This window comes from Drosophila mojavensis, unplaced genomic scaffold (assembly GCF_018153725.1).
Source record: "Drosophila mojavensis isolate 15081-1352.22 unplaced genomic scaffold, ASM1815372v1 contig_36, whole genome shotgun sequence".
In the NCBI taxonomy this organism is placed as follows: domain Eukaryota; kingdom Metazoa; phylum Arthropoda; class Insecta; order Diptera; family Drosophilidae; genus Drosophila; species Drosophila mojavensis.
Window position 1 is genome coordinate 19,857,092 of NW_025318858.1, and position 19,563 is coordinate 19,876,654.

The window sequence follows — 19,563 nt, forward strand, 5'->3', positions numbered from 1 at the left end:
TAAAGGGAAAATGACTGATGAATTAGAGCTGAGAATTTATATTGAGTTGTATATAAATCGAATAATTTAGATATCAATAAATAATAATAATTTGTAAATAAATTAAATCATATACTTAACATTTTTTTTATCATATATTTATTATTTATATTAAAGGTTAATATATTTTATTTTATTTTTAATTATATTATACTGCGGTTTTATGAAATATATATAGTATATCAAATATGTACTTAATTTTGAATATAATTAATATATATATTTTTTATATTCTCTTAAAAAAAAAAAAAAAAATATATATATATATATATATATATATATATATATATATATTTTATTTTTTTTTTTTTTTTAATATCTAGACATCATTTTGTTGAATTTAATTAAATATTTTTATATTTATTTCAGCTCATAATATAATTTTTTTAATATAAAGATATTATTATTTTAAATTAAATTTAAAAAGAAAATATTTTTATATATATAATTTTTGTAATATATATATATATATTTATTTTTATTAATTTAACAAAAATTTTTTTTATATAAGCATGTATTTCACTTCGGCAAAACTCTCTAAGAACATAATTTTTGTAATATACAAAATCCTTTTACCCAAACTTAAGCACTTTCTATTGTTGCCCAATTGCACTTGGGTTTTATGACCAAGTTTTGACCCTGAATATTTTGATGGCATATTTGGCTTTTGTTGTGCTCAGCTCAGTTGCTTAGGCGCAGATGGGGGCGTGCGTTCGCCTCCAGTCAGCTAGTTTGCAAAGAAAATCAATAAAAAATGCAGTGCAATGAGTGCAATTAAAGCTGCTTGACCGAGAATTGGGCAAAGGGACGGATGGGGTAGGCAGGTGAAGGACGAGGGCAATGGGGGAAAAGTGTCTTTTGTGTGTTGAACGCAATTTGCGCAAAATGACGGCAATTAACTCAGGTAAGCGACACGGAAAAGGTGCATGAGAACGTAATGCTGTCTTTCAACAGCATCTGAAATTGTCGTCAGGCCTGTCCCTCATTCCCTTTCTCCTCTCTCACCTTTCTTTCTCTTTTGCCATTCATTCTTAGATTTCATTTCTAGTTCCTTTTCATCTATTTCAGTGTCTCTTTCAGCAAAAGCCAAATAGTTGCCCTAAACGCAGTTGAATGCTGGCGATTCGATAATTGAATGAATGAATGAATGAGTGCTTTGAATGGATGGAAAACACATTTGCTAACCATTGTCACGTGCTGACTTCTACCGTTTGCCTTCTCAGTTTGGTTCGTGCAATTGAATTTCGCACGTTCGATGCGATATTACTGAAAATTGACTGCGAATTGTCATTTTATTGTCGCATTGATGGCCATCACAAAGGGGGCGCCAAACAGCTGTTATTTCACTTACCTGAGTCAACTTTGTTAGTGACGAGAGGGGCATTCGATAATGTGGGGCTCTTAACTCAATTTACCTGCTCACTTTTCCCTTTATGTCTATATAATGATTGTTTAATAAAGTAATTATAATAATGATGATAAATATTAGCTATTTATGCACAAATGCATATTTTTAGATTCTTCTTATTGTTTAGCAACAATTATTAATAAGACATTTATAACATGAATCCTGAGTTGTTTCGTCTTCAATTCTGTTTCAATAGTCAGACTTAATATCGGGTAAGCTTTAAATCTTCTTCCAATGTTTATAATTGATTGAAGTCTATATTTAGTGTAATCAAAATTGTAGTGCTAGTGAAAAAAAAAAAAAAAAAAAAAAAAAAAAAAAAAACGAACAATATTTTGAATACTAAACATTTTTTTAGAATACTTTTTTTTTGTGACAGTCACGATATGAGTTAAAACTGATCTTAGCCTAATATTTATTAAACTATAAAAATATTTATTATTATTAAAAATAAATCTAATTTTGAGAACAAATATTTGTTGAGCACCTTGAAGCCTTTAGTAGCAAAAACTTTAAGATCAGTTAAATACTTTCGAGCACTATATTAAACTTGAAGACTTTGAAGTTCTTAAGACACAAGAGCTGAAATATGAAGTGAAAAAAAAAAAAAAATAATAATAATAAAAAATAACGACTTAAAAGTACAGACAGAAACTTAAAGTTCTTTCAAGAGCAACCAAGCATGACTAAATAAATAAAAAAACGTATACTGAAAAACCTCGTCAGTCTTAGAAAGGATAGTAATATGTATAAATATAATGGCAATGCCCTTTTATACACTTTCATCTTTTGCCTTATCACTAACTGCTCGCACTCATGCCAGCTCAATCAACTGTCGCTTTATGACCTACAATATATGTATGTAAGGGACCATATAAGCCCTGCCTATTTCAGCTCTGATTTTCCTAATGATTCATCTTTGCCTTCAGCCTGGCTGGAGGGTGGACTCAATCGTAAAATGCCACGTGTGGCCCGGCAGCAAAACAAGTGAATCACTGTAGCTCTCTAGCTGTGACATAACTTTAATATGGCCACTAAAACAGACACAGTCAACTATATATAACTAAGTAACGTACATACAAAGTTAGTTTTGGAGCAAAGTTTTCATAGTCGACTATTATTAATACTTCATCAGGCTTGTCAACAGCGGCGCATACAAATCTATGTCACCTAACCGAGTGAGAATCTTCGACTCTTCGCCTGCCCTCTATCGATCCATTGGAGTGTGTTATGCAGAAGTTGTTTACAAGAAAGTCGACGACGACTCTGACAATTTCATTGTACGCCCGCACCACCAATGGAAAATTGTGAAAAACAATTCAATTTCCGTGAACAACAACAAATACAACAGTAGCAGCGGCAGCAGCCATCTCCGACATCTCAGACATAACTGTAAAGGATGTGCGTGTGGTTGCGTGGTTGGGTGACCCAAATCCAGCTTCCATGTTGAATATCAAATGAAAGACATGGCCATAAAAAGGCGCAAACCCAATGCTCGACGCAAATCAGTTGGGCAAACAATAAAAACTGGTCGACATTAGACGCAGCTTTGGCCAGCTGAATGTCTCGATTCTATCTGCTCTCTCTTTCCCACTCGTGAAGAAAACAAAGTGGCGCCAAAATGACGCGGCTGCCACGCCTCCTTCAGTCACAGCACCACCTCCCACACATTTGCGCTGTGGTGGCACCACATCACACCATGTCTACTCTGCCTCATGCCAGCCCAGTTTTTAGCCAACTATTTGCTATTCATTGGCTTCACATGACGCTCACTCTACGCACCCCAACTTCTGCCATACTGTCCCCAGTCCTCCCCCTCCCCTCCTTCCGCCAGCACTGTCTTTTGTGCAACTTCTTTTGCTATCGATTTGCCGTCTACATTTGTCTGGCTTTTGGGTCGAGCATAAAAGGCAACCAGTTGCGCTCTGCTCCGCCATGCCCCACCCACCCCAGCAGCTCTTCTTCACATGCTTCAGCTCCCGTTTCCTGGGGCAGGACTTTGCCTTAACAATAAAACCAACAACCAACAGCAACTGCAACTGCAACAAAGTTCTAGCATAATTCCTAATGCTCTTTTCAAGTGCTTTAGAACTGCGCCATAGCATGCAAGGCATCAAAAACGCATACACACTCGTTTCATTCCTTATATACTCTCTATTGCAACTTGAGCATTGAGGACTGTGAAGCTGATTTGGATACTGATATACGAACTTCTATATATGTATATATAAGTCACTGGCTGCACAAGCCTCAAATCAAGCGCTTCAGTATCTATCCTTTTCTGTCATAGAGGCTCGCAGATTCAAGTTTCTAATTTATTTGCCTTATAATTAGATCATTTTTATTAGGTAATTATATTTCAGCTCACAAAATAAAATAAAGGTCAAGCTTTTAATTTATTTACATAATTATTAGATAACATTCAACTCTATGAAACTCTAAAAACTTCTTTAAATTTACTCATTTTTTTCTGATTATATTAATAAAGTCTTACGCTTTTCATTCCAATTTCCTTTAGGATAAGTTTTAATGAAATATTAAAATTTTTGATTGAAGTCATGTTCCAATCTAAAAGTTTAGTTTCCTATTAAAAACAAATAGATAAATACTTTTAAAGGAATTTCGTTTTCCACTATTTGAATATTTTAAATATTTTTACAATATTATTTTTCTGTTTGTTTTTTTTAATCCATTCTAGCTTTTTTCTTGAATCATCTCACTTTGGTATTTGTATTTTTATACTTTCTGATCTCATCTCATCTATTTCGTAATCAGAAACTCTTCTAAACTCTTCTTTAAAACTCAGTTCTTATCCTTATTATATTTTCTTATTCTAATGTTTCTTTTCCACATCTGTTGGATTTAGAGCAGTTCAGTCTGACATAACTTTTTGTTTTTTTTCTGATCTTATAAGCTCTACCTTACTATATTTTCTATTAGACATCCTCATTTTAAAGTTTATTTTTCATAGATTCTTAATTTTGGATTTTATTTTGTTTCTCCAAATTGTATTCTTAAACAATTAATAATATCTCTCTTATATTTTTTTATCAATTTTCTTAAAAATACCTTAGACTTCTTTTAACTTTAATCTAACTGCTCTAACTTTTGCTGCCAAAAATATTTATAAAATATATAAAAAGAGTATTTAAATGTAGTAATTTCTTTTTGGCTTATATCATATTGCACTGTGGCTAGTCCAGTTGTGTTATAACTTAGGAATTGGGACGGGCTTTGTTGCCTGGTGTCAGTGGCATTCTATGCTCATTTGCAGTCAGCGGCACGTGCCTGGGCTGGGTCGTTTGTTGGTGGCGCCTCCTAATCGCATGGCATTTGCCCAAAATAACTCTTTATGTCTTTGTCTGTGTGTGTATGTGGACTTATTTAGGCAAATTTTTTGGTCGCCATTTGCGGATGCCATACGCAGCTGGGCTGCATGTTGCACGTTGCATGCTGCAGGCTGCATGTGTGCCACATACGCATGCAATTTCGAATTGGCATTTAAAATCGATTGAAATGTGCTGCCATTAAGCATCGAATTATGCATGCCCACTCGCCATGTGACGAAATATCAAACATCGAACGTCATTATGGGATATAGTAGGTAGACCTATATACATATATCATAAGCGCCCTTCCCCTGCGCACATATCGTTTAAGAGGCAATTGCAAAAAAATTCACTTTTTGCCATTAAAATTTATGGCAATGGGCCAGGACAAGCAAATGCAAGAATCATAATGGGTGATTGGGTGCGTGTGAGTGTATGTGTGTGTGTGTGTGACAGGATGTGCATTTTGGGGTGGGCATGCAAATTTTCAATATCGCTTTTTTTGCATTTTCCTCTTTTTCTGCTTTGTTGTGAGGTAATTAAAATGCTTTGCGCTAAAAGCAAATACATTTTTGTCACCATTTTCGCTCGTTCGTTGTTGTTGTTGTCGCTAATAGGCAAATCGTGTTGCCGAATGCTTATGGAGCCATTGATGAAGTAGCTGAGTGTATGTGAGTGTGTGTGTGTGTAAGTGTGTGTGAGTGTGTTGCACTTAAGTAGCTGCCACAAATTGATTTCATGCTGTGCCGAGTCCATTGACCGCTTCCTCTATTTTTTATACAACTTGGCCGTGCTCTACTTAGCAACTTCCACTTCCACTTCCACTTCCCGCTCGCTGCTATAACAATGCCAAGATACAGGCATAAGGATATGCGCTTTGGCTGTAACAATTACAAAAAAAGTAAAAAATTCTTTCATTCATTTTCCCTCCCTCCCGCTCTCTCTCATTGTGTTACCTTTGCAGCATCACGAATTTCGGCTGTCGCTTCGCTTTACTTTTCATTTGGCTTTGTTTTGTTTGTTTATTTGGCTTAGTGGCCGGCGTTTTACCCATTCTTTAGCTTGCTTTTCTTCTTCTTTTTTTCGGTGGAAAACAGATTTTCCAGCGCATTGTTTGGCAACCCTTTCGGCTGGGAAAAATGTTTTGGTCCAGGCTCAGGCACAGGCACAGGCAAGCACCGCGAGAGTGTTAACAGAATGAAGACTCTGCCGATTTCTCAGTCTCTCATTCTCTTTAGAGTCAAGAAAAGAAAAGAAAAGAAAGAAGGAAAAAAAAAAACTAAATTGTGGGAATTTGCACAATTAGAGCGTGTTGAGTGTGCTTGTGTGTGTGCGTTGCTCGGGGGGAATACTTTCAGCAGATGCTTTAAAAGAGCATTTAGAGGGTTCCATGCTTGAGGGCTTCTGGAATTCCTTTGATTCGGGCTTTGAATTGAACTGTAACCACACGAGAATGATTTAATGCTTGACTAAGTGCTAGAAGAAATATTTACTTTATAGCAATGCTGCCTCGTAAGGATATGCTTGAGATTAGGAGAACTCTATCTGGGAATAAAATATTTACCGTTAAGTCAATGATGCTCACAGAGAAACTATGTAAATATAAGTAGTTGACTTTGAGGAGGCTATGAATAATTTGGAAGTTTTTGACATACATATATAAACAACATTTACTGGAAGGGAACATAAAATAGACATTGCTTCTGTCAATTCCCCATTTGATAATAATTTAGTATCTTTATTATTGTTATGAAAAAGTTATATAAAACATTAACAAATTTAAATTCGAAATCCATGCGTGATTTAAAAAATTGTTTATATTAATAATATATTTTTAATATCTAATTTAATTCATTTTGCAAATTTTTCATCTCATCTTTCCAGTTGTCCATGCACTACCCCTCTTTTCTTTATGGCTTAATTGCTTTCATGAGCGCTGTAAGGCAAAAATTGTATAATTTATTTATATGATTTTAAACAGTTTGCCTTAAATAAATGCTCTTAAGTATCACTTACTTAGAAACTCTTCCCATACTATTTTACATTGTTTGTCAGCGAGATAAGGGATCTAGAATACACTTAGTGTAAACACAGCAATTGCCAATGCCAAGCTTGCAGTAGAATAAATTTCTCACAGTAAAACATACTCTCTCTCTTTCTCTTTCTCTCTCTCACTATCAAACACTCCCTTAAGCTGTAACATGCACTTATTTATACTCTTTGGGCGGGTATTATAAATATGTTATGGAGTGATGTAATGGAGTGAAGATGTAAAAAATGTTATGTATATAGGAGTGTATAAATATAGGTATATTGAAATATATATTTGATATGTTTTGATAAAAATACGATAATATTAAATTTTCATTCAGTACAAGACTCTCACTCTCTTAATTAAAGTGATACACTTTATTCAATGTGTAACCAAACATATTAATCAATATCTTTTTATTAATATACCATAGTTTTTATTTTGTATTTTATTCGTGCTCTTTTAAATAAAATATTTACTTTAAAGCTTTGCAATAATTAACTACATTTTCCACATTACGTATTTCACTTATCGACTAAATTTTTATTTTCAATTATATAGTTTCTCTATTTAGATTTTCAATTATATAGTTTCTCTATAACCTCCATGTTATCTCTCTAAGAGTATTCCATTATCGATGTGGCATAGATAATTTGTTGTGCCTTTAGCGGTATTATTTTGTTCGCATTTACCGCAGCCACAAACCGGCATTTTGTAACAGGTGTCAGTAGGTGGTTAAACCCACCTGAATGGTGCACTTAATGGACCATCAGTCAATCAATCAATCGTGCTGTAAACGCCGCCAGTGGCAATCATTTGAATATGTAATCACAGACGCTAATCGCGGCTGCAAATCAAATTGTGACTGCGACTTGTCGTTGCCAGATATGCAAAATAGTTGAACCAAAAACCGTCAGACGTGGACAGGGGAGGGCCGAAGAGTCGAAGAGCTGAAGAGCTGACTAACTAGGAGTTGGATAGCCGGTTAATTAAATGCCGACAGGGGTACAACTTAATGAAGTGCAAGTGGCGTAGTCGCCAGCGATTCCTGTCGCCAATTCAATTCCCGACTGATTAATGGGACATGCATTGAACCTGCTGCGCTATCGTCTGGCCCGGGCACTTATTTAATATCGATTCTCGATACACATACCCATATCCACACTCATACCACTTACCATACCCAATACGGCAATCAGTGCGCGCGGGTGTTTCTGCATGCCAATGGCCAGAGCATGTCGAGGTCGAGACATTAATGAGCTATGCTTTGACTGAACAAGACTTGAGCTCCACTTGCACTTGCACTCCATGCTCTATGTGCTCCATCATAGAGCTGGCAATGCTACTTACACTTGTTGTAGTGCTCACTAGTTCCGATCATTAGGAGTTTATAAATGATATTATCAGTAGATCATACACACTGTAAATCAATAACTTATACTATATAAAAATAAAGTGGTAAAGCCGCTTAGCTCAAAAGAACTTATAGTCTATTAGAAATTTAATAAGTCGTATTGTATATGCAAAATTGGGCTCTGTAGTTCCTACGATCACTAAATCCATTAAGTAGTTCATTTTAATAATCCTTTCTGCGGAACATATTCTGATTTAGTTTTAGCAATTTAAGATGTTTAATGAAATTCATGAAGAACTTTTTATTATTTTAATTATTCCATATTTAGAACATGTTCTGACTTAGTTTTACTATTTTTGGAAGTTTAATAGGTCAAAATGAGTTTTTAATTAATTTTATTCACTTTAATCACATGATCAAATTTCTCATCAGTGGCCCAATCGTAAAAACTTAATCAGGAACTAGATTGGAGAAGTGTAACTGAGAACGTTAAACCTGATTAGTTGTTGATTTTTTATTTTTCGAACAACTATATATGTAAGTTGCTTCACTAAGTAGCTCAGTCATATGTTCAATAACAGTGAATATTATTCACATAATCATGATCGTATACTAATCCCAGAAACTGTTCGTTCACTGATCATTGAAGCTGCCAGAACACTGATTAATGATCATTCAGTAAATAATTTAATGTTCCATTCAAACAATCTTATTCCAATTAGAAAAATGTTAATGTTATGATAACAATTGGTTCATTTTAAGCTACGAACTAGTTTAATTAGCTCAATAGTTCGAGTTCAATACTAGATATTCACTTAATTATCAACCATTTATATTACTAGTCAAAATATATCACTCACTTGTGTTTGCATAAGTTTAGTTAAAGCGAACCTGCTCGGAACCATGATACAACTCAGCTCTATGAAAAATATATGCGTGAAGTGTCGCCCACTGGAGACACCTGATCTAGCTGATCGTACGCCCCCGAGAAGTTGACTTGTTAGATTTATGCGCCTGGTTTCGATTTCTGTTTTATCGCTTCACAATTAGCCGCAATTTAATGCCAACTCTTTTTGGTCAGCTGCTGTTGCTGCTGCTGCGAATTCTTAGCTCGGCTCAACCTGAAACTCTGGTAAAAAATATAAAAAAAATTTTAAAATCCATAAGCCGGAAGTGCATAACAAAAAGTCAGCAGCTCGAACAAAGGCTGCTGCTGCTGCTGCGACGCTCTCGTTATTATCGATATGAGCTAATAAATGGTTTTAAGCAAAAACAAAGGATTGCCAAACAGAGAGAGCGGGAGAGAGAGAGAGAGTGAGGGAGAGTACTTGCCTTCTTCCCCTTCGCTCAAGTGGCAGCGTCGAAATTTGTGAGGCAGAGATTTTAGAGTCGCGTGTTGTTTAATGCATTTTTGCACACTTGACTGGCATTTACCTGGACCACGGAAGGGTTAGGGGGTTGCGCCTCTGATCTGCCACTGCTGCAGCCATGGGCTGTCATATGATTTATTTTTAATGGGCTCATATTTTTGCACAATCTCCGGGGCACATAAACTAGCAACCCGTGCAATTGTTAGCGATGCCCTTTCTCTTTGTTGTGCACAGCATATGAGTGTGTGTATAGGTGTGTGTGTGTTTTAAAATGCTGGATCGAAATGTTTATGAGCTGCCAATTGGACAAATCGCTGGACTGTGAAGCGTGCGCAGTGCGAAAGTCCATTATAAATTGAGGTTGAGTTATGTTTGTTAAGGGCGCAATTGATGAGACAGTAGCATGAGATACGAAATGGAACTCGTGAAAGTAACCAGATTGATGATTGTGTATTCAATCTGCAACTAAAATACTACAATTATGTATATGGAGAGGAAATACTTTATTCATAGTAGAATGCTTCATAGCGAAGCAGATGAGAGTGAGAGCGGAAATATTGAAGGTTGTCATAATTTGTTGAATAGGTATATCTATGATATGTACAATTTTATATGAATAATTGGAAAAATTTAGGAAGTGAAGGAACATATATGTTTCATAATATCATACTGATGTACATTAACATCCAATAGCTTTTCTATATACAATTGGATTTGGGATATTGGATTTTGCAGTTGTATTAACCTAAGGTATAATTAGATTATTATGTGTAGTTTCTAAGATAATTTATACACAATTTAATATCTGTAGCTTTTAAGGGATTGGAACTCCGCTAAAAAGTCGAACAAAATATATTGTTTTTATTGAATTATTATTATTAAAATTTTTTTTTTTTTTTTTTTTTTTTTTTTTTTTTAGCGGTTTAAAGCAATATAGATCAAATATATTGATGATTAGCTTGGAGTATGAGATAATCATGAATAAATATTTTTGTTCAAGTTCAAGAATGTTTGTTTTTATAATATAGAACTATACTATATAGTATATCTTATATAAGTATATAATAATAATTACTAAATTGAACTGATGCGGACTTTATAAATTTTTAGCTTGTCATATGTACTCACTAATACAATACAACTCAAATAGACCTCAATTTAGTTTCAAATGACATGATCTCAAATGCCTTGAAATATTTTAATTTTGAATACCAATAAAAAACCTATAGGCAAACCAAGAAAAAAAAAATAAATAAATAAAAAAAAATAAAATAAAATGTACAACTAAACCCTAAACCATAAATATATCATAATTCAGCTGTCTGGAGTTCTTTCACTCATAAATGAAAAGTCGTTGCACTGCTGACAACTGAAACGGAATAAAGTGCTTCCAGTTGAATGCAAACAATACCAAAGGCGACGACGACGACGACAATGGCCAAAGTGAAAACTCAAGAAAATTACATAAATAGGTCAGCAATTTCCTTCGGTTTGGGGTTGTGTTGGGTTGGGTTGGGATATTTGCTGTCAGAACTCTGACACTGGCACATCAAATGCAAATGTCTAGCAAACAGATTTCTCTTCTTTTCTTCTATTGCTCAGTGTGCGTGTCAAAATTAAATCAAGTGAAAATAAAGCGCATAAATAAATACAAGAAACAAAAAAAATGTTTTTTGAATTTTGATGCTGTTGGTTTTGTCTGTCTGCCGTCTCTTGGTTTTCTTAATTGTCCTCTCAAAAGAAAAGAGGAAAACTCGTTTTTTAGGCTCATGAAAATTGCATGCATTGGAAATTGAAAATGTTTGTGGTTAGTTTTTCCGAGATGCGTGTCTTGGCATAATTCGTGAGATCAACAACCCCTAAAATAATGTTGTAACGTGCAATGTGTTGCAGTTGCAAGCGAGCATGTTTCAAGGGGTTTGAGATAGGTGCTTGCAACGCGTTGCAGTTGCATCAAAGACCTCGACAACATTCCAGCCATTAGAACTTCATCGAAAGAATGTTGTTGGTGGTAGTTTTATTATGAAAGAAATGTTGTCGAACATGAGTAAGGAAACGTTTGACTTAATTGAAGCAGGAATCTTAGATAGTGCTGAGAGTGTGTGAAAGTTTTTAATTCCAATTAGAAATATTTTGCTAAGTAGAGCTGTCAATCAAGATTTTATATAATATATGATTAATATATATGATAAAAAAAAAAAAAAAAAAAAAAAACATTTAAATTCGATTACGACGCAAATTTACTGTTTAAATAAATTTTATTTTTAGATTACAGACATATAATATGTACATCATAAATTTTAATACCTTGGAGTATTTTAATGCATTGGAACGAAATGAAATGAAATGAAATTTACATGCCGATCCCCTACGATTCGATATCATATTTTTAAACTCAACTCGCTTATCTTCTTTGTCTGTTATACTAATATAAAGAATCTTAAATTAAGAACATACTTAACTTAGTTTATGAAAAATTGGTTTCATTTGTACTAACTGCAATTCCAAGTCATGTCTCCGTGTGTCTTACCCTCTTCACACAAAATGAACAAAATATTTAAAAATAAAAAAAAAGCTACATATATATGTATATATATCTCTTATTCAATTGTGTTGCTTATGGCATGCTAATGCGGCTTGTGTGTCTAATTGCGTGAATTGTATTTGGCAGCAGCAGCAGGAGCAGCAGCAGCAGCAGCAGCAGCAGTGGCAGAAATTGATGAACTTGCGTCAGTTGGCCTGTCAGTCGGAGTTCTTTGACGCGATGCCAACTCTTTTATTTTCAGGGGTTGTTTGGGGTGCGCCGGTGCGCAGCTCTCGTTTTAATTAAATTTTCTGCGCCTGCGCGCAATTTTGTACTCATTTAGCGAGTTTTGCCAACTTATTAATGCTGTCCACACACGCCCCGCTTCGCGAAGGTCCATTAACCAGTTTTGACTAGTTGCGGTTTGTGTCCTCAAAGGCCGGTCAACCGGGCAGCACCCACTTTGTTGGTGCGGTGCACATCCTCCTAATGTTACAGCTGTTCTGAAATTGAAATTTGAGACGCCTCAACTGGAGCATTAATCATTTTTTGTCCAATCAAATCTCGAAATCAATAATTAATCAACGCGAATGCGCATAAATCGAGAAATCATTTGCCAACACGGAGACACAGCCAGAACTGAAATGAAATGAAATAAAATTTACATGCCAATCCCCTGCGATCCGAAATTATTTGAGCTATGCAAATCATATCCTGTGCACAGTGTAAAGTTACTCCAAAAAGGATAATATTAATACACAGCCAGACAACATAATCAAAGTAAACTGAACGGCATCGCATTTGCATACATTAATGTCAGAGCGGCTTCTGTACGAATGTACATATCTCACTCCCTCTCTCTTTCTCTCTGTCTACCCGTCTACCTATAGAGCGGTCTACCTTTGCAGGGAGCATCAAAATTTTGAGCACTGAATGTGCCATGCATTCAAAGAGCCTCTTTACGGCCTCAAAGACAATTTTTGCTGATTTTTATTAATGTGCTCGGGCAATCATTATTTTGCACTCAAATTGAATCAAATGTATATTTCTTGACTGTCTTAAATAAATGAATTTTTATAATTTACATCAGCATTTTTTTTCAGCATTTTAAAGATTAAAAAAAAAATTAAAACAAATTTTATATTTATATTTATTCCTTAAGAATTAAATTCTTTAAAGTAATACAAATAAAATTCAAAAGAAATTGTAAAAAGAGCGTTAATAAATGAAAAAAAAAAAAATATAGACAACGTCTCTTAATTTGAAATTCAAGAAATTTGTTCAATTTTTTTTTTCAATTTTCAGGATATTTTATATTACAACTTTGTTGCAAATTTTTTATTTTCTTATTGAATATATAACTTCCAAGTATTTCTCCAAAAATGTAGTCATAATTGCAGAATCTGATATTTTATAAAATATATAACTGATAAGAATTTGAGGCTACTGTGTGCTCAAAAGAGTATCATCTTCACACATTGAACGAAAGTGTTTTTGTTTGTCTCCCAATTTGCTTTGATGTTTTCAGCTGCTTTGATGAAATCAGCTCCTGTTGCCATAGAAAAGCCCGTAATCCGAGCTGAAGGCTCTTTTTAAATTTATTATAATGATGTTTATTTTTGATGTGTTTAAGCTTTAAGACTCATAACATCAGCAGCCCGAATCAGAATTAGACGGCTTAGATATATGGCTCGTGTGTGTGTGGGCGCAGCGTGTGGGAGCTGAAGAGGTCTCAGGCAGGTTTTTCTAACGTTCATGGCTTCATATTTATATTTTATTTGTGGTAAGTTGTTTTATTTTATTTTTTTTTCTTTATGGCAAAGTAACCGAGACTTATTAAACCGTAAATAAACGAGCTTTACTTTCGATGTTGCGGCGGAACAGGAAAAGGAAGCAGCTCGGCAGACTTTAGCCAAGACTTTCGGTAGCTCGAGCAGCGGCGTCGGCGTCGGCGTCTTTTGCCAAATACTTCTAACCGCAAGCAAAACAAACTCGAGCGGAAATTATGAAAATGCTGAAATTGGCCATATCCGTTTTGTCAGGTCGTTTGTTCAGGTTTTGCGCACTCATAGAAATACCTGAAATTTGCCTTGAGCTGGCAAAAATGTTTCTTGCATAAATTGCCGAAGCTATTTGCGTAGCATACTTTGAGGCTGCTCGAGCTTGCGGTTGAGGTTTACGAGCTACCGTTTTATATAGAGGGGCATTTGCCCACTTACTGTCGCACTCACAGTGCTGGGGCTGCCTGTTGCGCAATTTATCAGGGAATATAAGGCGAATATGAGCGCCAGTTCAACAGTTTGATAAGTCATAAATCAAATTAGCTGCAACTCAGAAGCTCTGCCAGCAGCCATACTTAAAGCTCATGCATGCTAACCAAGAACAACAAAAATGGCGGCTGCCAGTTGCCATTTGCCATTTGATGTTTGGCAAAACATAAACCGCTAATGAAACACCGCAAACTACACAACAAAGTTTTTGGACGGAACACAAATTGGCAACATCAATTACCTGGCGAACAGAGACCACGACTCTGCTCCCGTTCTCTCTCTATCTCGCTCACTCTCTCTGCCATTTTCGCTTGACATATACCAATGCGCTGTGCCCCAAAAAGTTGTTAGCCAGCGACCCCTGTCTCGGCCCCTTTTCGTCCCCCTTTTTTACGTGCTGCTCAAATTTTACGCTCAAAAGTCAATTAAAAACTTTCGGTCAAGTGGACACAGCGCAGCTTTTGCTACCACGTTTTATGTTTTCTCCTAGTTCTTGCAGTTCGTTCAGCTGAGTTTTCAGTGAGCCTCTTCAATTAATTTTATCACATGCGTTCGATCAAATTCAATTAAAAGTTAAACACCCGCCGCGTACGTGGCAATTACTCAAACTCTTAGCTGAAAACCAAAGGCTCGCCACATAAGCCCTGCTTCATATCTGCGCGCCAGCAGAGCTGCCAAAGTTTTCAACAGGTGGCTGAGCATGAGTCGGCGGCTGCTTACCAAGGACTCTACACTTGAAGAACGTATTTTGTATTGGTGTAGAATTGTTCAAGTAATTTATTAAAACATGAATATAAACCTTGTATCAAGACTAAAAATTCTATATACATATTGATTGTTATACAGTATAATTTAATTTTTGTTTTTTTTAAGAATATTTACTCATTATTGCTAAAATTTCTTTTAATTTTTATAGTTAAATAATTTTTAGAAGCTTGTTTATTTTTAATTGTAATAAATTTTGTATTTATTTATTTATTTTATAATCGAAGTTTATATATTTTTCACTTGCACAAAATATAGTTTATATACTTATTTCGGTATTTTTCGAATATTTTACAATTTTATTTTATTATTATAAATTTTACAAAAATGTCTAGCGAATTGTCAGTTTATTTTATAATTTGTTCTCCTGGCCAGATTTTAGTAAAATAAATATAAGACAACTGTTTCTGCTTTCGGCCAATATATTTTCTTTTCTTTGTAAAGGCCTAATTTTATTTTTTAATGTATTATGTATTTAGCGTAATCTACAGGCGATATTTACGATTGTCATTCATAAACGTAAATATTAATAAAAAAAAAAAAAAAATCAAAATATATAAAATTTTCTTCTAAATGTTCCAAGTGTAATCTGTTGGCAACCCTATCAATAAAGTCCATTACTAGCGCAACCCAAAAAGTTGTCCCTGGAGAGCTGCTGGCAATTTGCAGCATTGCTTAAGAGTCAAGCATCCGTTTCTCTGTCCATCTGCTCTCTGCCTGTCTGTCTGTCTGTCCCAACATATCCTGTCAGCCACTTATCAAACGCCATCGTTTCAAAAACTTCACTGGGCTGCAGTAAAAAGTTATGTCCGTGGCGCTTGCCAACTTGTGCGTAATTCAATGAACGACGTTCCCATCAGCGTGGCACGTGAGGAGCCTTGCAATGTGGCAGGAGTCTGTGTGTGTGTGTGTTTGACAGGTATCGAGTGCTTGAGTGAGGGAATGACGGAATGAGTGAGTGTCCAAAATGTGGTCACATTAAGGTGCAAAAGCACATAATCAGCCACTGGGGACTCTAAGCAGCTGCGGCCGCAGAATGCTGCAAACAGCTCTCAGCGGAATTAGGTCAAGTTGCCAAGTTTATGGCGTGACCTTCACAGTGAAAGTACTTTAAAGTATTGTGTGAAATCAAGGGGAAGATGCGTTAAAGCGAGTGAGAAAATCTCTTGCTATGAGTTTTTTTTAAATTACCTAATTTCCTGTTTTCCAAGAGCAACGCAACAATTGTAATACAAATGAGCTAAATAGTAATTAAAAAACTATTGTAAATTGCATGTCATATTGCCGTATACTTATGTTAAACACAACTTTCTTTAAAAGCGTTGTGAACTAAAATAATGCTGGAGGTGTAGATTAACACGAGTATGCGAATCAGACTAGTGTGTCAAACATCGTTAGAGCTGACTTCAGTATGCAAAATACATTTTATTCATGTGTAAAGCTTGAGTTCATGGTATATTTACTTTCTACTAATTTATTTATTAATCAAGAAAAATAGTTGCATAATAACAACACCACTGGGCTTTTCACTGGGTTATTTTATTTATAATACAGAGCTATAATTAAAAATAATTAAAATTAAAATAAATTATAGGTAAGGCACTGGCCGCTAAGACTCTTGGCTGGGTAGAGGTTAATATACATATATATATTTAGCACTCTAATAATGTTATTGGATTCGCAGTCAATCGAAGGGTATGGAAATGGAATTGTTAAAAGAGATTATAATTAATGATTAATGTTAATGGGAATATACAAAGAAAATCATAAAGAACTTTATTGGTATTGATAACTAAAATTATTATTATTATTATTATTTTATTTATTTATTTTTTTACTGACTTAAGTAATGTTAGTAATGTGTTTATAGAAGATGATTAGCCTCGCTTTAATGGTTGGCTATAATTTGATATATATAATATTTACGATTTATTTATTTATATTGAAAGAGAACAAACTGATTCATTTGACTTGTATAGCTAACTTTCAAATGAAATATAATACGCATTTGTGTAGCGAATATATATTTTAAAATATCTGTATATAAATAGCTCAACAAATTCTATAAGTCATGCTAATTAATTGCGACGATAAATGTTGAAAAAGTCAAAATATCAAGTTAATACTTTCAGTCGTTAGCTTGGTGGACTGAGGCAATGCAGTAAAATGTTGAATCTTATATTAATACTGGGTACTTGAAGGATAATCATATATGTAGAGGTAAAATATATTCAAATGTTTTTAAATATACTCCCAACAGGATGCATTGGCTTGGAGCTGGCTTCTGCTAACATCTTATTGCTCCCGACAAATTGTTTTGCACTGAAGAGTGACGAGTGTCCCAATTGGAATATTACCTTCTGGCTGCATACGTAAGCGTGTTGTGGGGAATTTCTTTTCAGATCTGATCTGATCTGAGACTCTTTACAGACATGACAATCCCGAAGGCGCTAGGTTTACCGAAAGTGACAGATTCCTACCTGGGAGACAACTGCATGTTCTGATACATGGATACGCTGGTTCTCGGACCGCGTCACCGAATAGGCAATTGCTACCGTTATTGATACGCAACAAGAACGTTGACGTACTCTCCTTGGAATATACGAATCTAGTTGTCGATCCCTGCTATAGTGAAGCTGTGCACAACTCACGCATTGTGGGTCGCTGTTTGGCTTACCTTTTGGCTAGTGCCGGTGCGGATTTGTCAAAAGCGCATCTGATTGGATTTGGCATCGGTGCCCATGTGGCTGGATTTGCGGCGAAAATGCTGCAAAAGCTGAACAAACGAGTGAACCGCATATCAGCGCTAGATCCCGCCAAGCCGCTGTATCTCACCGACGATATTCAGGCCCGCTTGGACAAAAGCGATGCCGCCTTTGTGGATGTGATTCATTCGGACGTGTTTTTCCATGGCATATTGAGGCCCCTTGGGCACGTGGACTTTTATCCCAACTCGGGCATATCGCAGCCCGGTTGTGGAGACATATCCCAAAGTTAGTAGTAGAAATTTTAGTGGTAGATGTTTTACAATTGACTCAATCGCTCTGTGCTTACAGTGACCACCTATCAATGCTATCACAAACGTGCGGCGGACTACTATGCGGAGTCAATTACCTCGCCCGTTGGCTTCTATGGCTTCTATTGTAAGAATATGATAAGCTACATGAAGTATGAGTGCCAGCCCAGCGCGAACATTGAGCGACTTGGCTACAATGCACGGCCCACGGCTCGTGGCTCTTACTATTTACAAACCAGAAATGAGGCGCCCTACTCCAACGGCAAAGATTTCTCCAACCTGGATCGCAATTTGACTGGCAAAACATTTTTAGGCGATGCTTTCGTTTCGATGCTGCTCAAACAACCCAATTAATAAATAAAAGTGCTTCGTATTCGTTTCCTTGATTTATTTATTATCTCTATCAATTTTTCAAGCTACGAATGTGTTGAAGATTTCACAATTTTTATTAGCAAATGCATCTGGAGTTTGGATAAGGATCCAGTTAGCTGGTCAGCCGGTCATTTGGTCAGCTGGTCATCAGCTCATTTATCATGCTAATATCGCATGACTGCGATACCTTCATATCATCATTAATTATTGCGACGCGTCGGCTTCGACATCGCTCCCCTAGCCCGCCATTCATATAGAGCTGCAGTTGCTTCCTCTCCGTGTTGACTCAACAGCTCAAACATTTATGCAAACATTAGCAGACAGTAGCCGCTAGAGAGTGCACACTGGACAGTGGACTTCTCCGGCTGCGGCTGCTGCTGTTAATCCCGCCGGCTCTGGCTCAAATCACGTGCAAATTAATCATCATTCTATGTGATTTGCCAAAGCGCTGCAAGTTGTTGCCATGCTTGATAAATGATCCGACGCAAATAAAAATGTATTCAGATTTCAGTTGTTTTTTTTTTTTTTTTTCAGATTTCCATTTTTGGCTCTTTTTGCAGCTTCAATTTGCATTTGGGATAATCAATCGTGGTCTGGCAGCGCCTGCCGGCTGTTGCTAATTTGCTGATAAGAAACCAGAGCATTTGCATAATTTGTACCAAATTGTGAGCTGGCGAAAATAGAAAGAGATAGCAAGAGGCGAACGGAGACATGCGAATATGCCAGCCGAGGGTTGAGTTTATTTAGAGCCATTGTCTGGCAGCTGAGATGGGTTCGATTGAGCTGGTTATGAATATTGTTGATCTTCCCGTTGTTGTTTGTGTTGTTGTCACCTTTTGTGTGTGTGTGTGTGTGAGTGCGTGTGTACGTGAGCCTCATTGTGCGGCATGACAAACATGGCAACTTACACGTGGCTTAAGTCAACAGCGGCTAAAAAAGTTTAAAATATTGTTGAGCGCACACAAAAACTTTGATTGATTTGGGTCGCTGTTGATGTTGCTATTGGTGCTGCTGCTGCTGCTGCTGTGCGTCCTTGTCCTGGGCTGCGATTCATTGATTGATTTGCCTGTCTTCATTTATTTTT

The 19,563-nt window shown here is 35.9% G+C and overlaps 1 protein-coding gene across 1 annotated transcript; it reads left to right on the forward strand.

Annotated features, from left to right (window-relative positions):
* The first annotated feature begins 17,172 nt into the window (after positions 1-17,172).
* Positions 17,173-18,480, forward strand: LOC6577370 (pancreatic triacylglycerol lipase). Its single transcript, XM_002003301.4, has 4 exons — positions 17,173-17,282; positions 17,352-17,463; positions 17,522-18,084; positions 18,148-18,480. Exons 1-4 carry the CDS (start codon positions 17,258-17,260, stop codon positions 18,459-18,461), a joined length of 1,014 nt encoding a protein of 337 aa, XP_002003337.2. The 5' UTR covers positions 17,173-17,257; the 3' UTR covers positions 18,462-18,480.
* The last annotated feature ends 1,083 nt before the right edge of the window (positions 18,481-19,563 follow it).

Excerpts from the sequence above, each read along its gene's own strand:
- LOC6577370 (XM_002003301.4), top strand. The coding sequence starts at position 17,258 with ATGTTGAATCTTATATTAATACTGG. Across the intron at positions 17,283-17,351 it reads GAATCTTATATTAATACTGG|GATGCATTGGCTTGGAGCTG; the intron begins GTACTTGAAGGA and ends TACTCCCAACAG. Across the intron at positions 17,464-17,521 it reads ATTACCTTCTGGCTGCATAC|ACATGACAATCCCGAAGGCG; the intron begins GTAAGCGTGTTG and ends GACTCTTTACAG.